Here is a 25,278-nt window from a genome sequence, read left to right as displayed (position 1 = left end):
GTGTCAGCCGCTGCCCACCCATGGATTCCAATGGATGGAGGACGCTGCCAATCTCGATGTCTCCGCTATACCCACGGATCATCCCGAGGGTTATATTTTGGAGGTCGATTTGGAGTATCCGGGCGAGCTTCACGACAAACACGCGGACCTACCGTTCTGCATGGTGCGCGAGAAACCGCCTGGCGCGAGCCAGGAAAAGCTGATGTCTATTTTAAACGATAAGACCCGTTACGTAATTCATTATCGCGCTCTGTAACAATGTATGCGTAATGGACTGGTACTGAAGCGTATACATCGCGGTTAAAAGTCTCAGCAGTTCACCTGGCTACGCGATTACATCGAGCTGAACACGCGTTTGCGCACCGCGTCCACTAACGAATTTGAGAGGAATCTCTTCAAGTTGATGAACAACGCGGTTTTCGGTAAAACAATGGAGAACGTGAGGAATAGAGTTGACGTGAGGCTCGCAACCAAGTGGGAGGGAAGATACGGGGCGGAAAGCCTGATTTCCAAACCGAATTTTCACAGTCTCGCGATTTTCAACGAGAATTTGGACGCGATTCAATTTTCGAAATTGTCCGCGAAATTTGATAAACCCATTTACGTGGGAATGAGTATTTTAGATATTTCAAAAATTTGCTTGTATGAATTTCACTATGACTATATGCTTCCTACATTCGGCAGTAAATGTAGAGCGATGTATACCGACACGGACAGTCTGATATACAGTGTCGAGTGCGACGACGTTTACTCGTGCATGAAACGCGATCTCGAGCGATTCGACACCAGCGATTATCCTGACGACAATCGGTATGACTTGCCACGCGTCAACAAAAAGATACCTGGTCTGATGAAGGACGAGAACAATGGTCGTATCATGACCGAGTTCGTAGGACTGAGGGTAAAAATGTATACTTTCAAGGTGCAGGACTGTGCGAGAATTACCAAAAAAGCCAAAGGTGTCGAAGGTTACGTTATCGATAAAAATATAACATTTGACGACTACAAGGATTGTTTGGACAATTTCACCGTACAGTCTCGCAGTCAAAACTTAATTAGATCGAAGCTGCACCAAGTTTTCTCGATCAGGCAGAGAAAGGTCGCCCTCAGTCCGTACGACGACAAGCGTTTCGTTACACCCGGCATCGCGACGACTCTACCCTGGGGACATTATAGTCTAAAATAATTTGTTTATTTATTTATTTAATTATTTATTCTATATTTTTCTAACAATAAATCTTAATAAAAGTTCTTATAAAACATTGTTCTTATTTATCCAGGAATTGTGCGTACTGTCGAATCCCAGCCACTTAACGAACACTTTATCGCCCTTTCTGCGCAATACTCTCTCCACCAGATACACATCGGGATTGATGGTTTTCGAAAGCTCGTATTCGTAAAATCCACCCAACAGTTCCGTGCCCCTGGAATTCTTGAGGAGATACGTAGCGGGATTGGTTTTCTGCACTTTCGCCACTTCGAATATTTCGGTCGTCCAACTTGGCGTGTAGCCTTTGGCGAACATCTGCTTGTATTTACTGATTCGTACGAAATCACCGACTTTGAACTTGGCACGACCTGCGACCTTGATGTGACTGTATACTGTCTTGAGTAGCTTATCTGCATGCTCGGGTTTCACATCCACGTGACGCATTCCCGTGGTACGATGCTTTCGCGCATTGTACGCATCCACCAACTCTTGCAGCATAGCGCGCCACTTGTAATTGCCGTTCAGCGTAAATCGTTTCCACATTTCCGTCTTCAACGTACGATTCCAGCGCTCGACTATCGACGCTTTCATCACGCTGTAGGTCGAGTAGTGATTTATCCCGCGTTTCCTCATCAACGCTTGAAAATCACCGTTGTAAAACTCCTTGCCGTTGTCGGTCTGTAAATTTTTCGGACATCTGCCGGTCTTTAGGATTCTCGTCATTGCCGTCGTCACTTCTCTGCCGCTCTTGGTCTTTAATGCCACCGACCAAGCGTATTTCGAGAGGGTATCGATTACAGTGAGAATGTACTGGTGACCCGCATCGACGTAATTGCGCATATCAACAAGATCGGCCTGCCAGAGATCGTCGAAGCCACGCACGATGACTCTTCTGCGTGGAAAATTTATCCTCGCCGGTGCATGGAGCTCCTCCACCAACTGTATCTTTTCTTTGCTCATTTTTTTTTCAAAAATGGACAGATTCTTAGAATTTATAATTACTGCTAAGTGTTTCACGTATCAGATATTCCTTACTCACTTTATCATCCAATTTTTCACAAATTGTTTGCAAAATTTGATTCATCTTTTTCTCAAATTGTTCATTAAGTTTATTCAATGTCATTGTCAAATATTGTTTAAATGCAAGCAGTAAATATTCTAAATTTGGTTCGTGAAAGTGTTTCCTACTCTCACCATTCAGTCCAATTCCAAATTTATTTATCGACATTTCGAAATAAATGCACTACTGTCACTTTTTTTTCAAAAATCAGTCTCTTGTTCCTCGTTATTATTATTATTCCTCTGTTTGATGGCTTGTAATGCCGAGAGTATACAGTCTACGATGTATGTTAAGCAAATGCAAATTTCACAACAATCATCAGACATTTAATTTTTTTTTTTTTACCTCGTGCTACCGAAAGACGTTGATATTACACTGAGGTAAGAATGTAACGTGCAACTTTCTTTATACGATAAGATCCTCGTCGCGCAACTCCTCGATTATCGACTGTATCTCGTTGTGATGACTCGTATTACCGGCAGCCACCGATGCGATCAAAAGTCTCAAACGTTCGATCAATTCATTCGGATCGTTCCAATGTACGTAGTTGATTGGTCCCTCGGTGACACGCATAAGACCTTTACCCCCTTTTTTTTTGATGATGTTGACGCTTTACTGACACCTGATGTTGACGCGTCAGACGTTGACGATTTTCTTGCGCCTGATGTTGATGGTAACCGATCAGGCGGTAACATTGGTTTTCCCAATAGCAATGGTTTCATAATTTCTGTATATTTTACACCTTTATTACCCTTGGTTTGTTTTAAAGTATCGTTTAACAGTTTATGTGGCTTAGTTTGATTGAGAATACTCTTGTATTGTTCCAAATCTTCGGGTTTTATAATAGCTCGATTGGGTTCTCTCATGAAAACTATTTCATAAGTACCTACTGTACCGGTGTATAGCGTCTTATCGAGAATAATATCTCCTTCATGACTAATATCAAATTTACATCTACCAAGCGTCAGTTGTTCAGTTTTATAACGAGGTCCAAAAGCACGATCAATCAAGTTTTCCCTATCGGTCAGAAGTAATTTAATATACTTGCCAGGGATCGGATGTATTCGATTATGTTGAAAGGCATATTGTAACAAGCGTGGTTCCTCGTTTTCATCAATATTTAATTTTTCTAGCAAACTTTTTTTCGAATCGGGCGACGTTTGATCGGTTATAGAAGACTCGTCGTCGGTCATGATATCCAATGGATTCGTAATAGTTTCATCACTACTATTAAGATTCTTCGCTCTTTTAGCAACTCGATGCGGTGTCGATGTGAAGTAGGCTCCCCTCCTCAATTTATCGTTGTATTTGAAAAAAGAATTATTATTATTATTTATGTTATCACTATCCTCCGTTTGCGAAACGAGTTTCTTCAATGGATCGACTATCGGCTTGAATGTCTCGTTCAAACTGCTCTCCATTATCGCCTTCTCCGATTTCAAGGCACGATGCTTGTCGCGAATGACCTCGCTCGTCTTGGCGATCCTCTTCAGAAGCGATTTTTCATCCATCGCGATGCTGTATACAACAGCTTTCCCCGAATTGAACGGTTTTTAACCGACCTGTTGCGATGCTGTATACAACAGCTTTCCCCGAACCGACACGGGTTTTAACCGACCTGACGCGGTTTCTTAACAGATCCGAACGGCCTGCACTCCACTATCAAACTGACACTCAAGGCCGTAATCGTGTGTTGAAACCTTACCGGCCTGATTATCGACATTCACAAGGCCGTTCACTCGATCGTGGCGTACTCGTTGAAACCTTTGCGATATCGACCGTTCTTCAGAAAGCTATCCTTGTCTATTACTAAGAAACCGTAATCGCGACTCCAACAGGTCGAACACAATGTGAGAAATTTCTCATACGACATATCACTTTTGACGTGATCGTTGAAAATATGCTTCAGATTAGTTCCATCCTGCTTAAATATTATTAGCAAGTTTGCGTTATCTCGTATCAGATGCTTTGGTATTTTCGCATAAGTCTGACAGAGGTAGAAGCAATCGATGTTGGAATGTCTACCCATGCAAAAGTAGTCCCTTATATTGTCCTGCTTGTCGTTGGCAACATCGTCGAATATGAAAATGCAGTTCGGCTTTGCATCCGCGACGTTCACAACCTCGCAATTGTTTGAAAATGGAAAGTAACCAATTTCCTCCGTGTCCTGCAGAAGCTGCTCCAGATATCGATACTTCGGTTGCTGCAGCGACTTCGAGTAGACGTACAGGTTCTCGAATCTCACACCGTGCGGACTCTCTATGAGGCTCAGCAGCACGTTTGTCTTACCGCAATTCAACGGACCGCAAACTATGCAGCGTATCGTAGATGGTAATAGCGATCCGTGACGTTTTTTTATTTGCGTGGTAGCATCGTGAGCATCCAAATTTGTCACGCGAATAGTCGGCACGTGCTTCACGAAATGCATCCTCGCTATTAACCTTCGGGAACAGCTGTATCGTTCAATTATATTTCGCGATTTACGGAACTATTCGGTCAGTTGCCATTACGATGGCGTTCATGCTAGTCGTCGTCGAATCCCTGCAGAACTTGACGAATCATCAGCTCGAACACATACCGAAGATCGTATTGCTCGAGTACTTTCCAGACAGTATCGCGAGTGTGTGGGAAAGATTACCTCGGCACATTCGCGCGGACTCGGATATGCAGCAATATCAATATTGCTTGCAACACTACAATCTACCTAATACCACTCACCACGACGGACCACCGAGACGGATGAAAGACTGTTACGTTTGTCAGCAAGAGAAGCAGTTGCTCTAAATGTCTGGATCGTTCTTCAATAAAGTCTTAAAAAAATTGCCATTTGAGCTGCACGTGCCCGGTTACAATTATTGCGGACCCGGCACTCGACTACGCGGAAGATTGGAGCGCGGCGATCGTGGTATAAATCCGCTGGACGAGGCCTGCCTCGATCACGACTTAGCATATTGGCACAACGAGGATCTACCGGAGCGTCATCAGGCCGATAAAGTGCTAGCGAGGAGAGCGCGTGAACGTATTACCGCAAGAGACGCGACCTTGGGTGAACGCGCGGTCGCCACAGCCGTATGGGCATCGATGAATGTTAAGCGTAAACTTGGCTTGGGATTACATAATATTGTCGCGATGAAGAAAGCAGTAGCGGCTAAAAAAAAGAACAACAACAAGAAAAAAATTGGTACTACTACTACGAGGAAGAGAAGAATTCGAGTGCCGAGGAAACGGGGCGGTATAATACCTATACTCCCACTGCTAGGTGCAGTCGGAGCACTGGCAGGTGGAGCATCGGGTAAAGCGACGGCTGTAAACCGTGCAAAAGCTGAGAGAGAACGATTGCGGGAAATGCAACGTCACAATCGCGCGATGGAAGCGTCGCGCGAGAGAGGTCGAGGTCTTTATCTGAAACCGTACAAGCGAGTCGTCGGAGAGGGAAACCGTGGAGGTGGAAAAAAAAACAAAAAAAAACGGTCGGATAAGAAGAAGAAAATGAATGAGGGGAAATTTCGTCGTCGTAATGATCTCCCGGATTCAGGTGCTACTAGTAACATACAATTGGCACGCATCTGCCGACGCATACCATACTTCCGTGGAGTCTTTATGCGCTCATCTCTGCCGCTCGACGGGCCGCGGTGCAACGAGTGCGCGATCGTGAATCTCGACGATCAATGCGGCCCTGGTACCCATTGGGTAGCCTACGTCAAGCGTAACGACATCGTTGTATATTTCGATTCCTTCGGAAATTTGAAACCGCCGAAAGAATGTGTGCGTTACTTTGGTCCTAAACTTACAATCTACTACAATCATGATCGATATCAATCGTACGATAAAAGCAATTGCGGTCAGTTGTGCGTGAAATTCCTGCGAGAACAGATACTTTGAAAAAAAAAAAATGTCTTTCACCGTGACATTATCGGATCGTAAATCAGTATTAAATTCAGATTTCTTTCCCCCGATCAATCTGCAAGACGATCGGTACGAGATCGGTCTCGTGGACATGCAAACGTACAACTCGATAGCCAATGTGGACGAGACGAATAATAAGTTCTACTACGATAACGATAAGGTACTGACGATACCCAGAGGCTGTTACGAATTGAGTGCGATAAATGAGTATTTGCAGTCTCAAATTTCTGCGAGACACGAAATTCAAGACGACATTGACAGCGTTATTCTTCTACGAGCGAATAACAATACACTGAAGAGTGAAATATTCTACAAATATTCGATTGACTTTGGAAAACCGAATAACATTGGCTCACTACTGGGCTTCTCGTCGAATCGCGTGATCGAACCGAACGCCCAGGCGGAATCCGACGAAACCGTGAACATTGTGAAAACAAATATTCTACGCATCGAGTGCAACATTGCGGGTGGTGCGTACACCAACGGTAGACCCCGACACATTATTCCCGAGTTCTTTCCCAGCGTACCACCGGGCTATAAAATCTCGGAGGCACCGAAAACCGTCATTTATCTACCGGTCATCGTCAGAGTAATAGACCGTCTCACGTTACGTATCCTCGATCAGGACAATCGTCTCGTAGACTTTGGATGTGAAGAAATTACCATAAGATTGCACATTAAGAAAAATGTTAATTTACAAAAGTAACGAGGATTATAAAGCGGTGAAACTGGATGAAACGTTCGCTAGTCCTTCGTCCTACGTGGAGTCGAATACACCGGTTCATCGGAGTGAAAATCGCGACAAAAGGAGCTTCTTGCTAACGAGAAGAAATATAGAATTTTTACAATCATTGGGATTCAACGTGAAGAGATTGGGCGAAAGTACATAATGGAACAATGGCAGATCCCTTGAACGTCACCGCACCGCTGACCTACGACAATCGCATCACCAAAATGGAGATGCATGCCTACAATCCGTATGCGAACGCCTCGTTGGCGAACAGCGACGAGATTCGCATTCCCATACAGCAGCAAGATTTGATACTCCTGCCGTGCGAGAGTTATCTCTACGTCGAGGGTCAGCTGGTGGAGGGCACGCGTGACGCGAGCGCCAGCAACGAGGATATAGTTACGCTCGACTGCAATTCCGCGGCCTTTCTCTTCGACGAGATTCGTTACGAATTGAACGGTATCGAGATCGACCGATGCAGAAACGTCGGTATTACCAGCACTCTGAAGAATCTCGTTTCCCTGAGCACCGAGGAGAGCGCCAGTCTACGTCATTCCGGATGGTTCGTCGCTACAGCCAAAGACCGGCTCAAAAAGGAGGCGGCTGTTAAGAATTTCAGCTTTTGCGTGCCTCTGAAAATGCTGCTGGGATTCTGCGAGGATTATCGGCGAGTCGTCGTTAACGCGCGTCACGAGCTCGTTCTCATTCGCACCCGCGACGATACAAACGCCATTTACTCATCGGTGAAAATCACCGATTCGTCGATCAAGCTGCTACGAGTGCAATGGAGAATACCCCATGTGACCCTGAACGAAATTACGAAACTCCAATTTCTCAGTATCGTCGAGCAGGACAAGAGTCTGCCACTCGCTTTTCGCGCCTGGGAACTTTACGAGTATCCCCTTCTGCCCAAGTCGCAGCGACACACGTGGTCCGTGAAAGCGTCCACGCAATTGGAGAAGCCGCGATACGTCATTCTGGCGTTCAGAACGAACAAAAAGAGTAGTCAGCACGAGGATGTGCTGAAATTCAGTCATTGCAAAGTACTCGATGTCAAACTCTATCTGAATTCCGAATCTTATCCGTACGATCGTCTGGACACTGATTTCACGAAATCCCGCTACTCCGTCCTCTACGACATGTATGTAAAGTTTTTCACCTCCTATTACGCTGGTGAGAAACTCGCGAGACCCATGCTCGACTATACGGACTTCTTGACGTACGGGCCGCTCTTCGTCATCGACTGATCGCATCAGAACGAGTCCATAAAAACCGGCACGGTCGACGTCAAACTCAAGATCGAGTGTATGGAAATCATTCCGGATAATACTACAGCCTATTGTCTAATTATACACGATAAAATTGTACAATATAATCCTCTTACGAATATTGTTAGAAATGTAAGTTAAAAATAAGAAAACAATTTTTATTAAATAAATATATAATAAACAACAAATTTATTCATTTTTTTTTTTTGATACAAAATACCTATCAAACTTTAGACTTAAATTCCACGTTGTGATATTTTCCTCCTTTATATAACATTATTAAATTATTGGCTGCTGCAGCCTTTTGTAGCTGCTGCAACGGCTCCGTATCCTCCGCCTATTTTGCCATTCTCCCTGGCAAGAATACCCAATCGGCTGTTGACAGCTTTACAATGATTTTCATTCCATATTTTGTCATAATTTTGTCCACTTCGGAAATATCATACTCTTGATTTTCCGTCAAGCTATTTAATTTCACAAAATTTTTTGGAATGACGCTTCCCAATTCATTGATTTTATTGAAATTTATATTTATTTCTATGAAAAAAAATGATTAGTCTCATTAAAGTTAAAAACTCCATTAAATAATGCATGTACTAATCGAATAAAAAAAAATATCCTTACCCTTTTTTTTTATGTAACAAACAAGTTTCTTTTTAATGAGTTTAATCACACACTTATTTTTTTGTTAATACGTCAAGCATCCGTGGTACTGCTATGCAGCTCTCGTTTAACAGGCTGACTTTTTATACGAACGATATTATCGTATATTAAGCGTATTTAATTTCAATGTTTGGAAGGGGTAATTTTTTTTTTTTACTTGCAATGAATTTCCATTGTGATTGACTTATCACAGTATAACTCAATAGAAAAAAAACGATATTATCGTATTTCTTGGAAAGAGTAATTTTCTAAGATTTTCTTACTTGCGATGAATTTCCATTGTGATTGTAACCTATAGATTAAAGACAATAGGAAAAATAATATCTCTATACGGAGATTATTCGAAGGGTATGGTTCTTCTTATTTTGATTAAGAAAGAATTAACTCCTTATCACATGTAACTTTATATTTTAAAAACCGATAAAGACTTTCTCTCGACGGGATATCCTCGGTGGAGCAGCATTCAGTCCTCAAACCTTCAACAGTACACATTAAAAAATCATAGAAATTTAATCGATCGTTGACCTTGATGGATTTAGCACTTCGTTATTTTTTTCTGGAAGCATTTAAGTTTGCTTTATTTAAATTTTCGTTACTTTCCTGATTTACTTGGTGCATGCCTTCAACAATGCAGTACACATTGAAGAATCATAGAAAATTAATCGATCGTTGAGATTGATGGATTTAGTACTTCGTTGTTTTTTGTCTTGAGCATTTAAGTTTGCTTTATTTAAATTTTCGTTAGTTTCCTGATTTACTTGGTGCATTGTGAGGATAAAATCTAAGGAAGGAGGAGGATGAAAATCCATCTGTACCTACTACTTCTTTTTCATCGATGAAAGACGTGCTGAATTTTTGTAAGTATACTTGCTTTGTTAAAAAAATAGAGCTATTCCTATGCGAAAAGTAACAACATGATTTCAATTATGTCTAAGGTGAGAAATATTGGCTACGCAATCGGAGTCTTTCGTCACGGGAACACAAGCTGCGCGCAAATGGAGCCTGAGGTAGACCTTACTTCGACGAGGCAAAGTGGACCATTTTGATTTTAGATGGAAGAACTAATCAAAACGCAGAGCCCAGCTATCTCGCTGCAGATTATCAGAAAAAAAATGAAGATTGTGAAAAATATATATATTTTAAATAATAAAGTGTGTTTTTTATGCCGCAAGGCTGTTTCACCAAAATCTACGTGTATTTATACGTTCCCTCAATTCCTTTAATAATAAATTAATTTTACAATATGTGTTCTCTCTCTCTCTCTTATACATCTCGCGTAAAGGGCTAGGACGTTTGGCGGACCCGTTGCGAACACCGGCTGGAATTTTTCATTTGAAATTAGGCATACCAATGGATGAAATAACAAAATAGGCAGACAGGCGCGCGATGTACTACACAATTTATAAAATGGAATTTAGATTCGCAAACTTCTTATAAAATTATACCACGTTATCAGTACCACGATATCTAACGATATAAATAAACCTTTTTGTTAAAGGCTAAACAATTGGAGTGTCACGAGATTAATTTTCCCCCACCACCCTGGAGTGGGGGCAATCCCCCTCCGCTAAGAAGTGGTGGTATTTCCCCTACCTCCCCTTCCCCCGCGAAACCCCGACCCCCTCGCCAACCGGTCCCAGAATCCCTATAGCCACACTACTTGTACCATTGTGCCGCGTTCTTGAAGAGAGGTTACTTTTGGTTATTTCCACTTCAAGAACGCGGGACAGTGGTACAGCGTTATTCTTCATCCGATTTGAGTTTTTTTAAGCTGGATTGACTCGTTAGAATTGGCACCTTGTCATAAAGAAGCCCGTTTTTGCAATTTGGTTCGCATTTGACTTTTATTAAACGAAATGTTTATTGACTTGTACTGTCGGTAAAGTACGCGTGGGGGATCCCGTTAAGATAGTTTAATTTATCATTTTCTATGAAAATAATAAAAAAAACATTACTTTTGCATTATAAAATTAGAATATAATAGCAGAAGCAAAATTAAACACCTTCTATACTATTATTGCATGATTGAAGGGTTTGCAATTGTGTATGTCCACAATTTCTTCTCAAAAGTCCAACTCTCCATAATCTTTCTTTTTTATAATTGTAATGTTTCAAAAGTTTTCCAGTCGTTGAAACTCGTACTTTATCTATTACCTTAACGGGATCCCTCACGCGTGCTTTACCAACAGTACAAGTCAATAAACAATTCGTTTAATAAAAGTCAAATGCGAAGCAAATTGCAAAAACGGGCTTCTTTATGACAAGGTGCCAATTCTAACGAGTCAATCGAGCTTAAAAAACTCAAATCGGATGAAGAATAACGCTGTACCACTGTCCCGCGTTCTTGAAGTGGAAATAACCAAAAGTAACCTCTCTTCAAGAACGCTGCACAATGGTACAGCGTTATTTTTCAACCAATTTGAGTGTTTTTAAGTTCGTTTGACTCGTTATGACTGGCACATTGTCCATCAAACGTCCGATTGTTCAATTTGCTTCGCATTTGAATTTTATTAAACTAATTGTTTATTGACTTGTACTGTCGGTAAAGCACGCGTGAGGGATCCCGTTAACGGGATCCCTCAAGCCCTCTGTAGCCAACATTACGGAACGAAAAACGAGAGAGAATTGTCTAGCGCTATTTTTCAACCGATTTCAATGTTTTTGGGCTTGTTGGAATCGTTAGGACTCGCACTTTGTCATAAATAAAGCCGCATTTTCCAAAGGACGTAAAGAAAATAAAATTGTTTAAAACTTCGCATTAATAATATTTAAACGGAAAACAAATCGAAAAATCGGACGTCTTTACGACGACGTGCCAGACCTAACGATTCCAACAAGCCCAAAAACATTGAAATCGGTTGAGAAATAGAGCCGTACCATTGTCCCGCGTTTCTGAGGTGGACGAAAACCAAAAATTTTTAGGAAGGAAGCTAAGCTGCCGGCCCTCTCGCGGCTCACGCTAACGTGTTCCCCCACTCCAGTATCGAAACTTACTGCGAAGTTTTCCTCATATTTACGCTATTCCCCTATCTGTAGCTATACACATATAAATACCGATAAAATAATATTGAGAACATTTCATTTCGCCGATATAATGAAATTGCTAAAAATGCAATTATCATTTTGAAATAAAATTGTAGAAAAGGAGATTTCGTAATGCTTGAAATATAGGGCATACGGCGAAACGCGGGACAATAGTACAGTCGTATTTTTCAACAGAATTTGATGAGACTAGTAATAATTAAAGCCATTCTTCATGTAGATTGTCCTAAAGATCTAGCATTTTCGATAAAGCTTATAGTTTTTTAGCTATGAACGTTTGAAGTTGCACGGCGCACAAATACACATTTCTTCCCTCGCGTAGATCAGCTGTTGCGCACGTCCATCTTTAATCGTTCATAATTGGAAAACTATAAGCTTTATCGAAAATGCGAGCTCTTTAGGACAATCTACATGAAGAATGGCTTTAATTATTACTAGTCTCATCAAATTCTGTTGAAACATACGACTGTACCATTGTCCCGCGTTTCGCCGTATGCCCTATATTTCAAGCATTACGAAATCTCCTTTTCTACAATTTTATTTCAAAATGATAATTGCATTTTTAGCAATTTCATTATATCGGCGAAATGAAATGTTCTCAACATTATTTTATCGGTATTTATATGTGTATAGCTACAGATAGGGGAATAGCGTAAATATGAGGAAAGCTTCGCAGTAAGTTTGGATACTGGAGTGGGGGAACACGTTAGCGTGAGCCGCGAGAGGGGCGGAAGCTTAGCTTCCTTCCAAAAAATTTTTGGTTTTCGCCCACCTCAGAAACGCGGGACAATGGTACGGCTCTATTTCTCAACCGATTTCAATGTTTTTGGGCTTGTTGGAATCGTTAGGTCTGGCACGTCGTCATAAAGACGCCCGATTTTTCGATTTGTTTTGCGATTAAATGTTATTAATGCGAATTTTTAAACAATTTAATTTTTTTTCGTTTTTTGGGAAATAAGGCTTTTTTATGACAAGGTGCGAGTCCTAACGGTTCCAACAAGCCCAAAATCATTAAAATCGGTCGAAAAATAACGCTGGACAATTCTCCCTCGTTTTTCGTTCCGTAATGTTGGCTACAGAGGGCTTGAGGGATCCCGTTAAAAGATGAATAGTAAACAGCGGTACACTCATGCCCAAATATGCTTACAATTTCATTCGCTATAACCGTAAACCTTTCTCTGGTAATTCTAGAAGCAAAATTAAGCATTTTTGTTTTTATACCTTTTCTTAAATCATATTAATTATTATATAATATAATTACTTGAACTTTTCAAGCTGTTCGTAGACTGGTATACTTTTAAATAACCAATCCTTTTCTCTTTGGATTACTAAGCGAACAAGTTTACTACGAGTGGTTTTGGACAATATATTCTTATTGCACTCATATTCTTTTAATATTTCTTTTCCTTTAGTATTTAGTGTTAAGTATCTATAAAACCCCTGCAATTTTAAAATACTTATAAAAATAAAACCAAAATTGAAAGTTTTCAAAAATCTCTTATTTTTGTTATACTAGGTGGGACACTTAATCCTTTGCACTCTGCTATTATTATAGTGAAAATATTATGTCCCTTTAGAGCGAACAGCGGTGTGCAAAATGTTAAAATGCCCCACCTACAAATTTCAATTAAATTCACTTACAGTGTCTTTAAAACCTCCTGCTTCTAGACGTGTGGTTTCTGTGAATTATATTCCCTTCTATCATCCATTACACTGGATTACGTTTTGCACTAAGAAACATTTAGTTTCAATCTCAATATCTGCCACTTCTTGTCGTTGTGCAGTTAAAATAGTTGTAATGGTCTTAACCGGCGTCCTGGAATCACGTGAGAAGAGGGCACTTCCGTTGCTCTACTGCGTATGCGCGTTGCTCATAAAGACGAGGATTGGTGGATTCAACACTTTAAATAGTGAATATTCAAATAAAAATAACTGTACTGTGAAGTAAAAATTTGTAGATTCGTAACTTTTACCACACTTTACAGTAATTTTTTTCATACAGTTTAAAACATTTTTAGAGACGATGCGACAAAAATAATTTTATGTACAGCAAATAGGCCCCTATTTACAGTTTGTGACACAATTACTGTACTTTTCTGTAAAATTGTATATATTTTTAGTAAATTTTATAGCACCATTTCTCTCCATGTATATCTACCTATATCAAAATAAAAACAGAATTATAAAAATTTATTTAACGTGGCATTTTATCAAATTGATGTTTATATAGCAGTTATAATTGGTTCGACGTTTGCAATAAGTTAAAATTCTGTAAAATTGTAATGAAAAATAATGACCTTCGGATTCTGTTGAAAAAATAAAACGCAAAGACGAATCTTCCACAAGGTAAACTCAAGTATGGCCCTGTTACACGTGTAAAATCCTGAAATAGTCCCCCATTCATTACATTTGTTAGCGTTATTAGCGACTCCTTTTCCAGAAGAACCAAGAACCTGATTACCTCGACACGGATCCACTTTAATTTGACTGATCGAATTTTATTTTTCATTAGAACTGACACGCCTCAAGAACTTATTCTATATCCTATTTTTTAAACTCTCTTTCTTCCTATTCCCTCCTCCTCCTTATCATCTTTGTCACACACACACACACACCCTCCTTTGTAGAAAATCAAGAGACACGGTAGTGTCTCGACGGCAAGTACATAAAAGTAGAAAAAGTCATGCCTATATCGCCGTCGAGGCACTACTCTCTTATACAGCTAGATGGGGCGTCCCAATTTTCAAACCGATTTTTTTCCGCGAATAATCCATTGCCATTATTTAAGTAAAGTTTTTTTAATGGTTTTGAAAAAGCTTTCATTTGCGCCTAAGAACATCAAAATCGGTTCACGCAATCCAGAGATCTCATACTCTGTTAGCTATATATATATCGAAAATTAAAATTTTCCTTCATAATCTTCTTCTCCAGTCAGGATGTACGTCTCGGGCTGAAGTTGGTCGCTAAAAATATGACGTCATTTTCACAACGCTTCCAACATAATATACTCAACGACCAAACTATATATGGTTGTGAACTGTCAATTAAAATCGATATAATCGATAATTAATTCGGCGACTATATTGAACTGTGTAAATTGTAATGTGAGGTTATTTTTATTTAATGCAGTGAGGTTATTCATCGTGATGCGATATTGCATCTGTTAAACTTCTACAATCACAAATAATTCAATTAATAGTAACTGAAGGATTCGCGAATTAGATAAGTATAACATTATATTTTACAATACAGGATGTAGTATACTTTGTGGTACTTTGTGGGGTATTTCTTTTTCAGATTAAATTAAGACAGAACATTTTCATTTTCATTGATGAGGATAGAGCTGACTGAATTAAATAAGATTAATATTTATAACTCTGTGCCAATGAGAAGTATACTTTCATCATTAGCATTGGTCATTATCAGGAGGATATTAATTGAAAGAAATTGTTAAAGTATTTAATAATCATATGCTCGACTTCCAGGTGTGGAAATCATTAATAAAATTTATGTTTAACTTTTTCTTTTTTTAAACTGATATGAATATCAATTGTTCGATAGGTTATATCATATATGCGAACAAATATTTCAGACTAAATTATAGTAATGCTTGTTTGGAAAATAAGAAGCATTCCGATGAACCCTCATTTACGTTGAGTACAAGTTGACTAGTGTTTGGATTTAAGCTAATTATACGATAATAGATGTTTACAAAAGATGCAAAGACACCCAAATATTACAGATCTTTGGTCTCAAGGAATTTAGGTCACTTAGCAATAAAGAAAATGGAGATGGGGCAACATCAAATACTGGTATGTAACTGAGATGTTTCATGTTCCTTCAAATATTTATTTTCTTTGAAGATTAAGATTGTTAAATGATGAATTTGATTTCAGGCTTACTCATAGTGTTATCATTTAGTATTTTACAGTCACTGTGCAAGTGTATTATAGCAAATAGTAATACTTGTGCTTTGACTTAAATACATTTGGTACAATTGAATTAAAAATCCAAGGAAGAAGGTTCGCTCACATATTGACTATCGGAGTTGAATCAAAACTTAGGCTTTCACTCCTGCATTCTGGAACTTGACACAGGCAAAGATGAAAGCATTGAAAGATTGGCAAAGTAAGAATAAGCCAATATTCAGAACAACGTCATCCATTGCTCAGCCGTAATTTAAGGATGAAATTCATTGGATGAAATTCTGTAAAATTGAGTTAATAACTGTTGATAGTTTTCCTCTGTTACCTATATGCTAGTATTCTATATAGGCCAAAAGCAGTATACTGGTCATTGGTATGGATGAAAAAATGCACGTTTATTCTCAATTGAAACTCAGTCCAAAAATTAATGGTTTCTACTCCATTTTGCAGCACCAGAAATCCGACCAGTTTCAACAGTGTATAGAAATTACCGAAACGAACATCTGAGGACTCTGGCACAGGAAATGTTATAGGGATAGAACATACAGTGAATAAATTTGGGAAAATGAAAGCAGTATATCTAAAATAGAGGCTTCCATTGCATTAATTTGTGTATTTTCTAGTTTATATTGATGAAAAGAAAATACAAATGGCACTATTTTGCTTGAAAAAGAGCCCTGATTCATAGCTGATATTGGGAGTAACAGTTAAGAAAAAGGGATGAATTTCTAAGCAAATCCTTAAAAGTGAAGGGCTTGTAGATGATTTTGGGTATACAATTTTGGAATTAAAAATCACATACTTGATGAAAATTATAACAAAATCATGTAATCTGTAAATATGAAAAGAATTCATGATTGCAATATTTAACATGTGATGGGGCATACGGTGAATAAATTTAGGAAGCTGAAAACTATATATCTAAAGAAGAGAGGCATTCATTGCAGGAGTTGATGTATTTCCTAGTTTATATTAATGAAAGGAAAATATAAATGGCATTAATGTGCTGGAGAAAGTGCCATAATGCAAAGTTGATATTGAGAGTGACAGCTAAGAAAAAGGTGGAAAAATGAGTCAATTCATAAGAAAATCCTTGAGAGGGAAAAACTTGCAGGTGACTTTGGGCATACAACTTTGGAATTAGAAATCACATAGTTGATAAAAATTATAATAAAATCATGTAGATGTGTAAATATAAAAGGAATTCAGGATTTCAATATTTCACATGTAATAGAGCATACGATGTATAACTTCAGGAAAATGAAAGCAGTATACCTAAAAATCATAGGCTTCCATTGCATTAACTGGTATATATTTTACAGTTCATATTAATGAAAAGAATATATAAATGTCTCTAGTTTATCAGGGAAAGAGCCATAATGTAAAGGTGATAGTGAGAGCAACAACTAAGAAAAAGGTGGATTTAAAGGTAAATTTAGAAATAAATTTTTGAAAGCGAAAGGCTTTAAGGTGATTTTGGAAATAAAATGTTGAAAATATAAAACAAACAGTCATTGAATCCTATATGTTAAATGCATCTAAAAGTGTAATTATGATAAGAACTCATCATTGTAGTATTTTGTATTTTATTTATTAGATTAATAAATTAATATCTCGAATTGAAGCGTTACATTATGGAACGATTACAACATTGGAAAATGTTTTGTAAGATTGAATTAGTTAAAACAACTTTTTAGTTTTAATTCCTATATTCTTACAAAACTTTATAAGATCCCACAAAAAACAAGCTTCGCTTGTAAAAAAAGGACAGCAAGTACTGCTACACTACAAAAATTTTGGCATACCCTAAGCTATTCGTAAGCTGTAACTAAATCAAAATCTGTAACGTAAGTTGGGCGCCAGGTTCCCGAAAGAACCACTGTACTGTAGTGACTGCAAAATACTGTATTCATCAAACTAAAATGCCAACTAGCTCAGTGAATATAAGAGTAGGATTGCGGAAGCGGAGAGTGGGTGAGTTCCTGAAACGTGAAATGCAAAAGGATTTGGCAGTTCGGGTCAAATCACTACATACTATATTCGATAATAAAGTGTCTATATTTCCAAAAAGACATTGCTGTATTTGTCAGACTTCATAGCGCATAGATCGTTATTCGTATTCTACAAAACTATAACTCGAAATGGCGTAGAAAGCGGTTTTCCGGAGTGCTCGGGATCAATCCAACGAATTTCTTCACTAAACAACTAACTAATCAAATAAAGGCCTACTCAAGGCAGGTGTTTCTCCTGCGACCTTTTAACTAAACGAAACTATACTCTCGCGAAGAGAACCGAACGGAGTAGCTCTTTCTGGGAGAATTCACCTCCGGGGTTCCTTCTGACGAGAAAACGAACTGTATGACCACGAGGTGATCGAACGAGGTAGCTCCTTTCGGGGAGAATTCGACCTCGGGATGCACCCCTGGTTAAACGCGACGAACTGTACAAAACGTAACTGAAATTCGAAACTGAACGAATATCCCGATCACTCTTTATACCCGAATTCGACCCATCAACTATACTGTAAGCGCATAACCAATTTCTCGGAAAATACAATACTTTAATACGACATTATATACACGGTAATCGATAAAAGGACTTAACGTAAGTTATAGATAAAAATTATGTACATTTCATATCCGAAAACCCAAAGACGACGGTGTCCTTGAATTACTAGCGAATCTCAAAGTTTCTCGATATTAGACTATTGTTCCAATTTCTCATTTATGTCCCTAATTCCCAATCCACGCACTTTGGGAGTATGTTTAACTCGTAATTCGTGGTTTTTGACGATTTCACGGCTATTAAGCGCGTTTTCCGAAGTTTACTCGTGATATAAGGATTTCTAGGAGCTGGGACTCCCGCTAACCTTTTCCGTTGGAGCTGGAGAACGACGGCCGAGCAGGACAAAGCAGAGCAGAGCAGAGCGGAGCGGCGTCGAGCAGAGCTGAGCAGAGCAGATCGGAGCAGAGCAGAGCAGATCGGAGCAGAGCAGATCGGAGCAGAGCAGAGCAGAGCAGGGCAGAGCAGAGCAGGACAGATCGGAGCAGAGCAGAGCAGGACAGATCGGAGCAGAGCAGATCGGAGCAGAGCAGAGCAGAGCCGGGCAGAGCAGGACAGAGTAGCGTCGAGCAGCGTAGAGCCGAGATGAGCAGAGCAGGTCGAAGCAGAGCAGAGCAGAGCAGCGAGGAGCAGAGCAGAGCAGCTTCCACAGATATTCACTACGTCTTTTCCGGAATACGAGTTGCCGAAAATCACGTCCGATCTTCTTCAGAACTAAGATACGAGTTGCCGAAAATGCGTCTGATCCTTTTCAGAACTAAGATACGAGTGTCGCAAAAATCGGGAGACACCAGCAACGAGCTGTTGGTCCCTTATCCCCAACTTTTCGTAACGCTAAATCTAATTGGCGGAGCCGATTAAGCTATTGGTACCACCAATCAGATCCAAGGTCCGACTTCTTCCGAAAATTCAACTTGAATATTCGGGAGCCGCGGAAGGCCGTAGTTCGTTAGACCCATTTAACATACGACTTATGGGCCACGATCGTTACTTTACTTTATGACCTATCAATCACCGAACGTTATACGGTATTTCCGATGATAGGTAGGCCAAGCGTGTAGGACATGCTATTATGGCCTTGATAATATGACCATAATATGTCTCAATGTTCTATAGATAGATATATATATATATCTTTTTAGTGAACATGTACTATCTTAAAATAGTACATGGTCACAGTACATAAGTCGTATCTAGCATGATTAATATATAATAATATAAAATATTTTAATTAAAAAAATAGTGAAATCCAAATGTTAGGCAAGTATAAATTTTTACCATGGCGAAAATTGAAATGTGGAAAAAAGTAAATAGCAATACAAAAATTACTTGCCGGTCCCGTAATATCCATGTGTAAGTCGTTATCTTGCTATATAAGCGTTGCTTCTCGTAAGTTATAAATGTGGCTATTTAATACGACTGCATACAACGGGCCCGGCAAGTAATTTTTGTATTGCTATTTACTTTTTTCCAAATTTCAATTTTCGCCATGATAAAAATTTATACTTGCCTAACATTTGGATTTCACTATTTTTTTTAATTAAAATATTTTACATTATTATATATTAATCATGCTAGATACGACTTATGTACTTGCCGTCCTTTTTTTACAAGCGAAGCTTGTTTTTTGTGGGATTTAATATATCCTTAAGGTAGAGCTTAGAGCTTGTACTTTTAACTTAAAAACTAATCATTTCGAAGTATTAGAAACAGAAAGAGAGAAAAAGATAGAGATTCTAGAAGATACAAGAATAATGGATTTGTTATCATAAATCAATGTTTTTTAACAGCATTAACCCATGAAACGTACACTGCCGGTCAAAATTTTAAGACCACTTGAGAAATTTAGTTCAAAATCGGTCACTTCTTTAAACGCGCGCACCTTCGTAATGAGGAAGGATACAATAAAATTCAAAAATCCGTTAGAAAGCTGATAAAATTCTAGATTTAGTGGAATTAGCTCAATGCACGAAAAACGTGTAGCTATCGAATTACAATTAAATAAAAATACTGCTAAGTTTAAAATTTTTATTTTTTCTTTACGTCAATTCAACTTGTTGAAATACTTGCAATAATTATGGTATTTATGTGACACATTGGTGACATAAAGTTCAAAGTTTCAGCTATAATTTGAGCTATCAAACGTCACGATATTCATTGTATTTCCTTATTTTCATAACTTTTTTCAGAGTAATGTCGAGAAAAATGTTTGACCAAAAAACAATTGTCCAAGCATTTGAAACAATTTCAGATTGAAGAATCCTTCGGTATTAAACGACCTATTCTACTTGTTTCATATTGTACTTTTATTCAATTAACATAAAACACCATTAATTTTTAAATTAAATCAACCAAAGTAGAGTAATGATTAATCAAATCTATTTTATTAATTCTAAGATTTACAATGATCATATTTCTTTTAATTGAATAAAAGTATAATATGAAACAAGTAGAACAGGTCGTTTAATACCGACGGATTCTTCAATCTGAAATTGTTTCAAATGCTTGGGCAGTTGTTTTTTGGTCAAAAATTTTTCTCGACATTACTCTGAAAAAAGTTATGAAAATAAGGAAATACAATGAATATCGTGACATTTGATAGCTCAAATTATAGCTGAAACTTTGAGCTTTATGTCACCAATGTGTCACATAATTACCATAATTATTGCAAGTGTTACAACAAGTTGAATTGACGTAACGCAAAAATAAAAATTTTAAACTTAGCAGTATTTTTATTTAATTGTAATTCGATAGCTACACGTTTTCCGTGCATTGAGCTAATTCCACTAAATCTAGAATTTTATCAGCTTTATAACGGATTTTTGAATTTTATTGTATCCTTCCTCATTACGAAGGTGCGCGCGTTTAAAGAAGTGACCTATTTTGAACTAAATTTCTCAAGTGGTCTTAAAATTTTGACCGGCAGTGTATGTTACAAAAAATTAGAAAAAATGTTTACATAATCTTATCATATTCAAATATGTCAGAACGAAAAGGGGGGGAGATACACCGATGTAAAAAAGGAGAAATTATTCAAGATACGGCTATAATGAATTTTTATTGCAAATCGTTATTTTAAAAAATATTAACACAAAAAATAAAGGTTGTAACAAGTCAAAAAATAAATTTCACTATGGATCCAAATTCAGAGACCTTTAAACTAACAAAAGCTACATTAACGTGTGAAATGTTTGAAAAATGAAGAAATGGCATGCAAAATATTCACAAAATATCATTTTTCTACGCGAAATCCCGTTCTTAACTTCAAACCTTCGGTGGCACGGGATTTTGACTACCTAAATCGGTTAGACTCTTGCAAAGCTAATTTTTATCTGATTCTACACCAAGTTAGATATAGTTAACATAAAAAAGAATGGCTTTTTAACGTACTCCCTAATATACATAGATTAGAGCCCCCTTCTCCCCAATGACATGTTAAAAGTTCACCGCAACTGTTTCTGAGAAATTTTATAATACTCAAGATTTCTATAAAGTACGCTATTTTACAGTCCTAAAATAGGATTATAAAGAATGTATATGCTAGCTGGATCAATAGTCAAACTATATACATTAATTTTTACATTAACCTTTACTTACAATTAGCACCAAAAAGAGTCGATTATTTAGTTGAAAACAAACGACATAAATTCATGTAAAATATTTTAGATGGAAAAAAGAAGAAAAAGGAGGAAAGAGGATAAAGTACTTACGTGATGAAGTTTGCTGCACGCATTTCCTCATGTTGTTTAAGGCGAGAAGGAGCAAGATGAAAAGGCAGGTAGTTAGGAGAGTTACTGCCAGAACTACGAGCAATTGTTGCCTGTTGGCAGAACCTCTTCGCCTTCGTACGATAGACGTGCTCCTGGTATTTCCTGTACCGATCGTACCACGTCTTGTATTTTCCGAGTGATTCAATACTGTTGTTGTTGTTGTGCTTCCATGACTACCACAGGTCACCTGAAAGTTAAACAACAAACACTTGATTATTGAATGTATTTAGTGTCTAAAAAAATACACATGTACAATCAAGATATTTCGGTTAATGGAATAAGCAAGGTAATTACGAATATTATCAATTAATCGCTTTATCTACTTGAATAGTTTTTTATTCTCTTCTAATAGAAGACGAGATATTCCATGAAAAGTTTATAGATAAGTCATGTTTGTCATAACAAGTTTTTAATGAAAATCTTAGAGACTCGTTCAATATTAAGGAACAATATTTTAAGAGAGCGTGGGTTCGTTGAGAGACAATAACATTTTGTTTCATTTCAAGGAAAAATACAAACCAAACATTTTGGTGAATAGAAGCGAAATAATGATGAGCTCTCCATAAATCCTTTTACATGATAATCGTTTTTTTATTTTCTTGTAACCGAAGACGAGATATTTCATGAAAAGTTCATAAATAGGTCATCGTGTGCTTCATGTAAAATTTTTATTTTAATTCTCGGTGACTCATTCAATGTATTTTACGGGGAAAAATATTTTACAAACATTACGGAAACATGCGTTAACCCTTCTCTGGCCAGTAGGACGTATGTACGTCCCACCTCTTTCTTTTTAAATTTGTTTAATTTTCCAATTAACTTTGTGTGACATTCACGATGTTCATCAAGTACTTTTGAAACTTTAAAGTATCTAAGTTATGTAAGTTTTACACAAATTGGGTTAAATGTTAATATTAATATTTTTTATAAGCAAACAGCCAAAAAACTCGATTTTTTTTTAGAAATAAATCGGGTTTATTTCATCCCAACAATTTTGTAGTTCTGATTATACTTTCGCATATCCTGCCTGAATCGTTAAGTAATAATCCATAATTTTTTCAGAATTTTCGAAAATTCAGTTTTTTAGAAAAAAATGAAATACTGGAAATTGAATTTTTTACTCTTTATCGTGCATAGCATACTAAAGCTGCTCTAAAGTGGAATTGACAATTTATGTAAACTTTTCTGGAATTGGCGTTTATTTGTTTTAAAATCCGTTCAGCTTCTTACTTGTTTTAATGCAAATTATTAAAACCAAAACATTAAGTTGAATAAATTATTTGCCATATGTAATGAACAATTTATAATTTTTAAATTCTAATTATAAAATTGTAAATAACGATCCCGAAAACTATTATATCACCAATGATTTTCGAAATATGTTTATCACAAAAAAGTGCCGCTAAAAGAGTTAATGAAGAACAAAATAATTCTTTCCTTTATTCAAAAGAAATTGCAAATCAGTTATTTCGCTGTGAATAGAGCGATATAATTATCGAATTTTCCACAAATTTAAATTGTTTTGTATTAGAATAGTTTCTTATTTTCAAGTCTAAAATGTAATAACGAAAAGAGGGATGTTTCATAAAGCAAAAATAAGATAAGAATTGTAAGATATAGTTTTTGTTTGTTTATTTTTAATATTTAATATGTATTAGTATATGAACCTGTATCAAGAGACACGGTAGTGTCTCGACGGTAAGTACACATATATGTAGTTGAGCGCTATCGTGTAACTTATACAGTACGTTTAGCCGTCTCAATTTTTAAATCGACGTATCTCTGTGAATTATGCATTGTCACGAATTAACCATAGCATATCTGAATAAGGTTTTCAAAGAGCTTTCGAATGAGACCTCGGACATTAAAAACGGTTCACGCAATCCAGAGATCTCGTACTCTGTAGTCTATAATACCGAAATATTACGATTCTTCTTTTTCTCCTTCAATCCTCGGTGGATGTCTTCGCTCTGAAGTTAGTCGCTTTGACGTCATTTTTCTACCACTGCGCTGCCAACCAATTTTTGACTTTGACAGTATTGCTCTCTTTAATGATAATGAGATTGTATTTAGTATTGTCTCGCTCGAATTTTGATCTGACGTATTGTCAACTGTGTGTGTATCTAATTAATCTGACGTAGTGAGACTAGTTTGTGGTTAAAAGTGTCAATTTAACAAATCCACAAAAACTTCCAATTAATTATAATAAGGGGAACCAATAATTAGATAAGTATAACATTCTATTTTACAATATAGAATGCAATAAGCTTTGTGATACTTTGTGAAGTTTCTTTTTCAGATTAAATGAAAATAAAACAGCCCCTTTTTCATTGCGGAGGAGAGAACTGACTGGATAACCTGAGATTTATATTCATAACTTTGCTAATGAAAAGTTTACGTTAAATATTAATGTGCATCAATCAGTATTAGGATTATATTAATAGGTAGAAATTGTTAAGGTATTTGAAAATCATATATGCTATACTTTAAGGCATTAAAATCAATAACAAAATGCATGTTTAAATTTTTCTTTTTTTTAAATTGATATGGATACCAAATGTCCAACAGATTATATCCTACATTTGAACAATTTTCCTGGAGACAATAAAACTTTCTTATTACTATATACGATTAGAGAAAAGTAGATGAATATTTGCTTAAAGTTTTATTTAATATTCTATGATAATATAAAAGAATATTTAATCCAAATATTTACCTCTACGCCTCTCTAATTAAAGTAAAAAGAAATGATTATTGTCTTCAAAATATTGTATAAATTTGGTATATGTTCTTTCAGAAAAATAGTATGAATATGTTATTAATAAATAATAATCTAGCATTCCTGATTTTATAAAATTAATAGTAGAGTCTGTATTTTCATGAAAAGAAGTCTTTTGCAAAAGAACTGTAGTCTATTAATAAGCACAGTTAACTCTACGTATAATTTTCGAAAGTTGATAAATATATATAATAGTATCAGCAATATCGCATAAGCCATGAAAATTAAATAGTACAGCTAGTAAAATATTTAAGATTAAAAAATATAAACTGTAGAAATAGCTGTTCACCTATTACCAAAATTAAATTAAATGGTTGCGAAATTAATAGGATATTTGCAAATATCACATACTGTACACCATC

The 25,278-nt window shown here is 37.1% G+C and overlaps 1 protein-coding gene across 1 annotated transcript in view; it reads right to left on the bottom strand.

Annotated features, from left to right (window-relative positions):
- LOC136777841 (neprilysin-1-like) overlaps positions 1-25,278 on the bottom strand; it is an 889,524-nt gene that overhangs the window by 862,714 nt on the left and 1,532 nt on the right. Inside the window, exon 2 of the mRNA XM_066734432.1 lies at positions 22,078-22,324. Within this exon, the coding sequence (XP_066590529.1) occupies positions 22,078-22,324 (247 nt within the window). The remainder of the gene's footprint in view (positions 1-22,077; positions 22,325-25,278) is intronic.

The sequence above is a fragment of the Prorops nasuta genome, unplaced genomic scaffold (assembly GCF_024137725.1).
Source record: "Prorops nasuta isolate Cenicafe-Biocafe unplaced genomic scaffold, Cenicafe_Pnas_1.2 PNAS00012, whole genome shotgun sequence".
Classification (NCBI taxonomy): domain Eukaryota; kingdom Metazoa; phylum Arthropoda; class Insecta; order Hymenoptera; family Bethylidae; genus Prorops; species Prorops nasuta.
The sequence above is the reverse complement of the archived record's forward strand: the minus strand, read 5'-3'. Positions and strand labels throughout refer to the sequence as shown.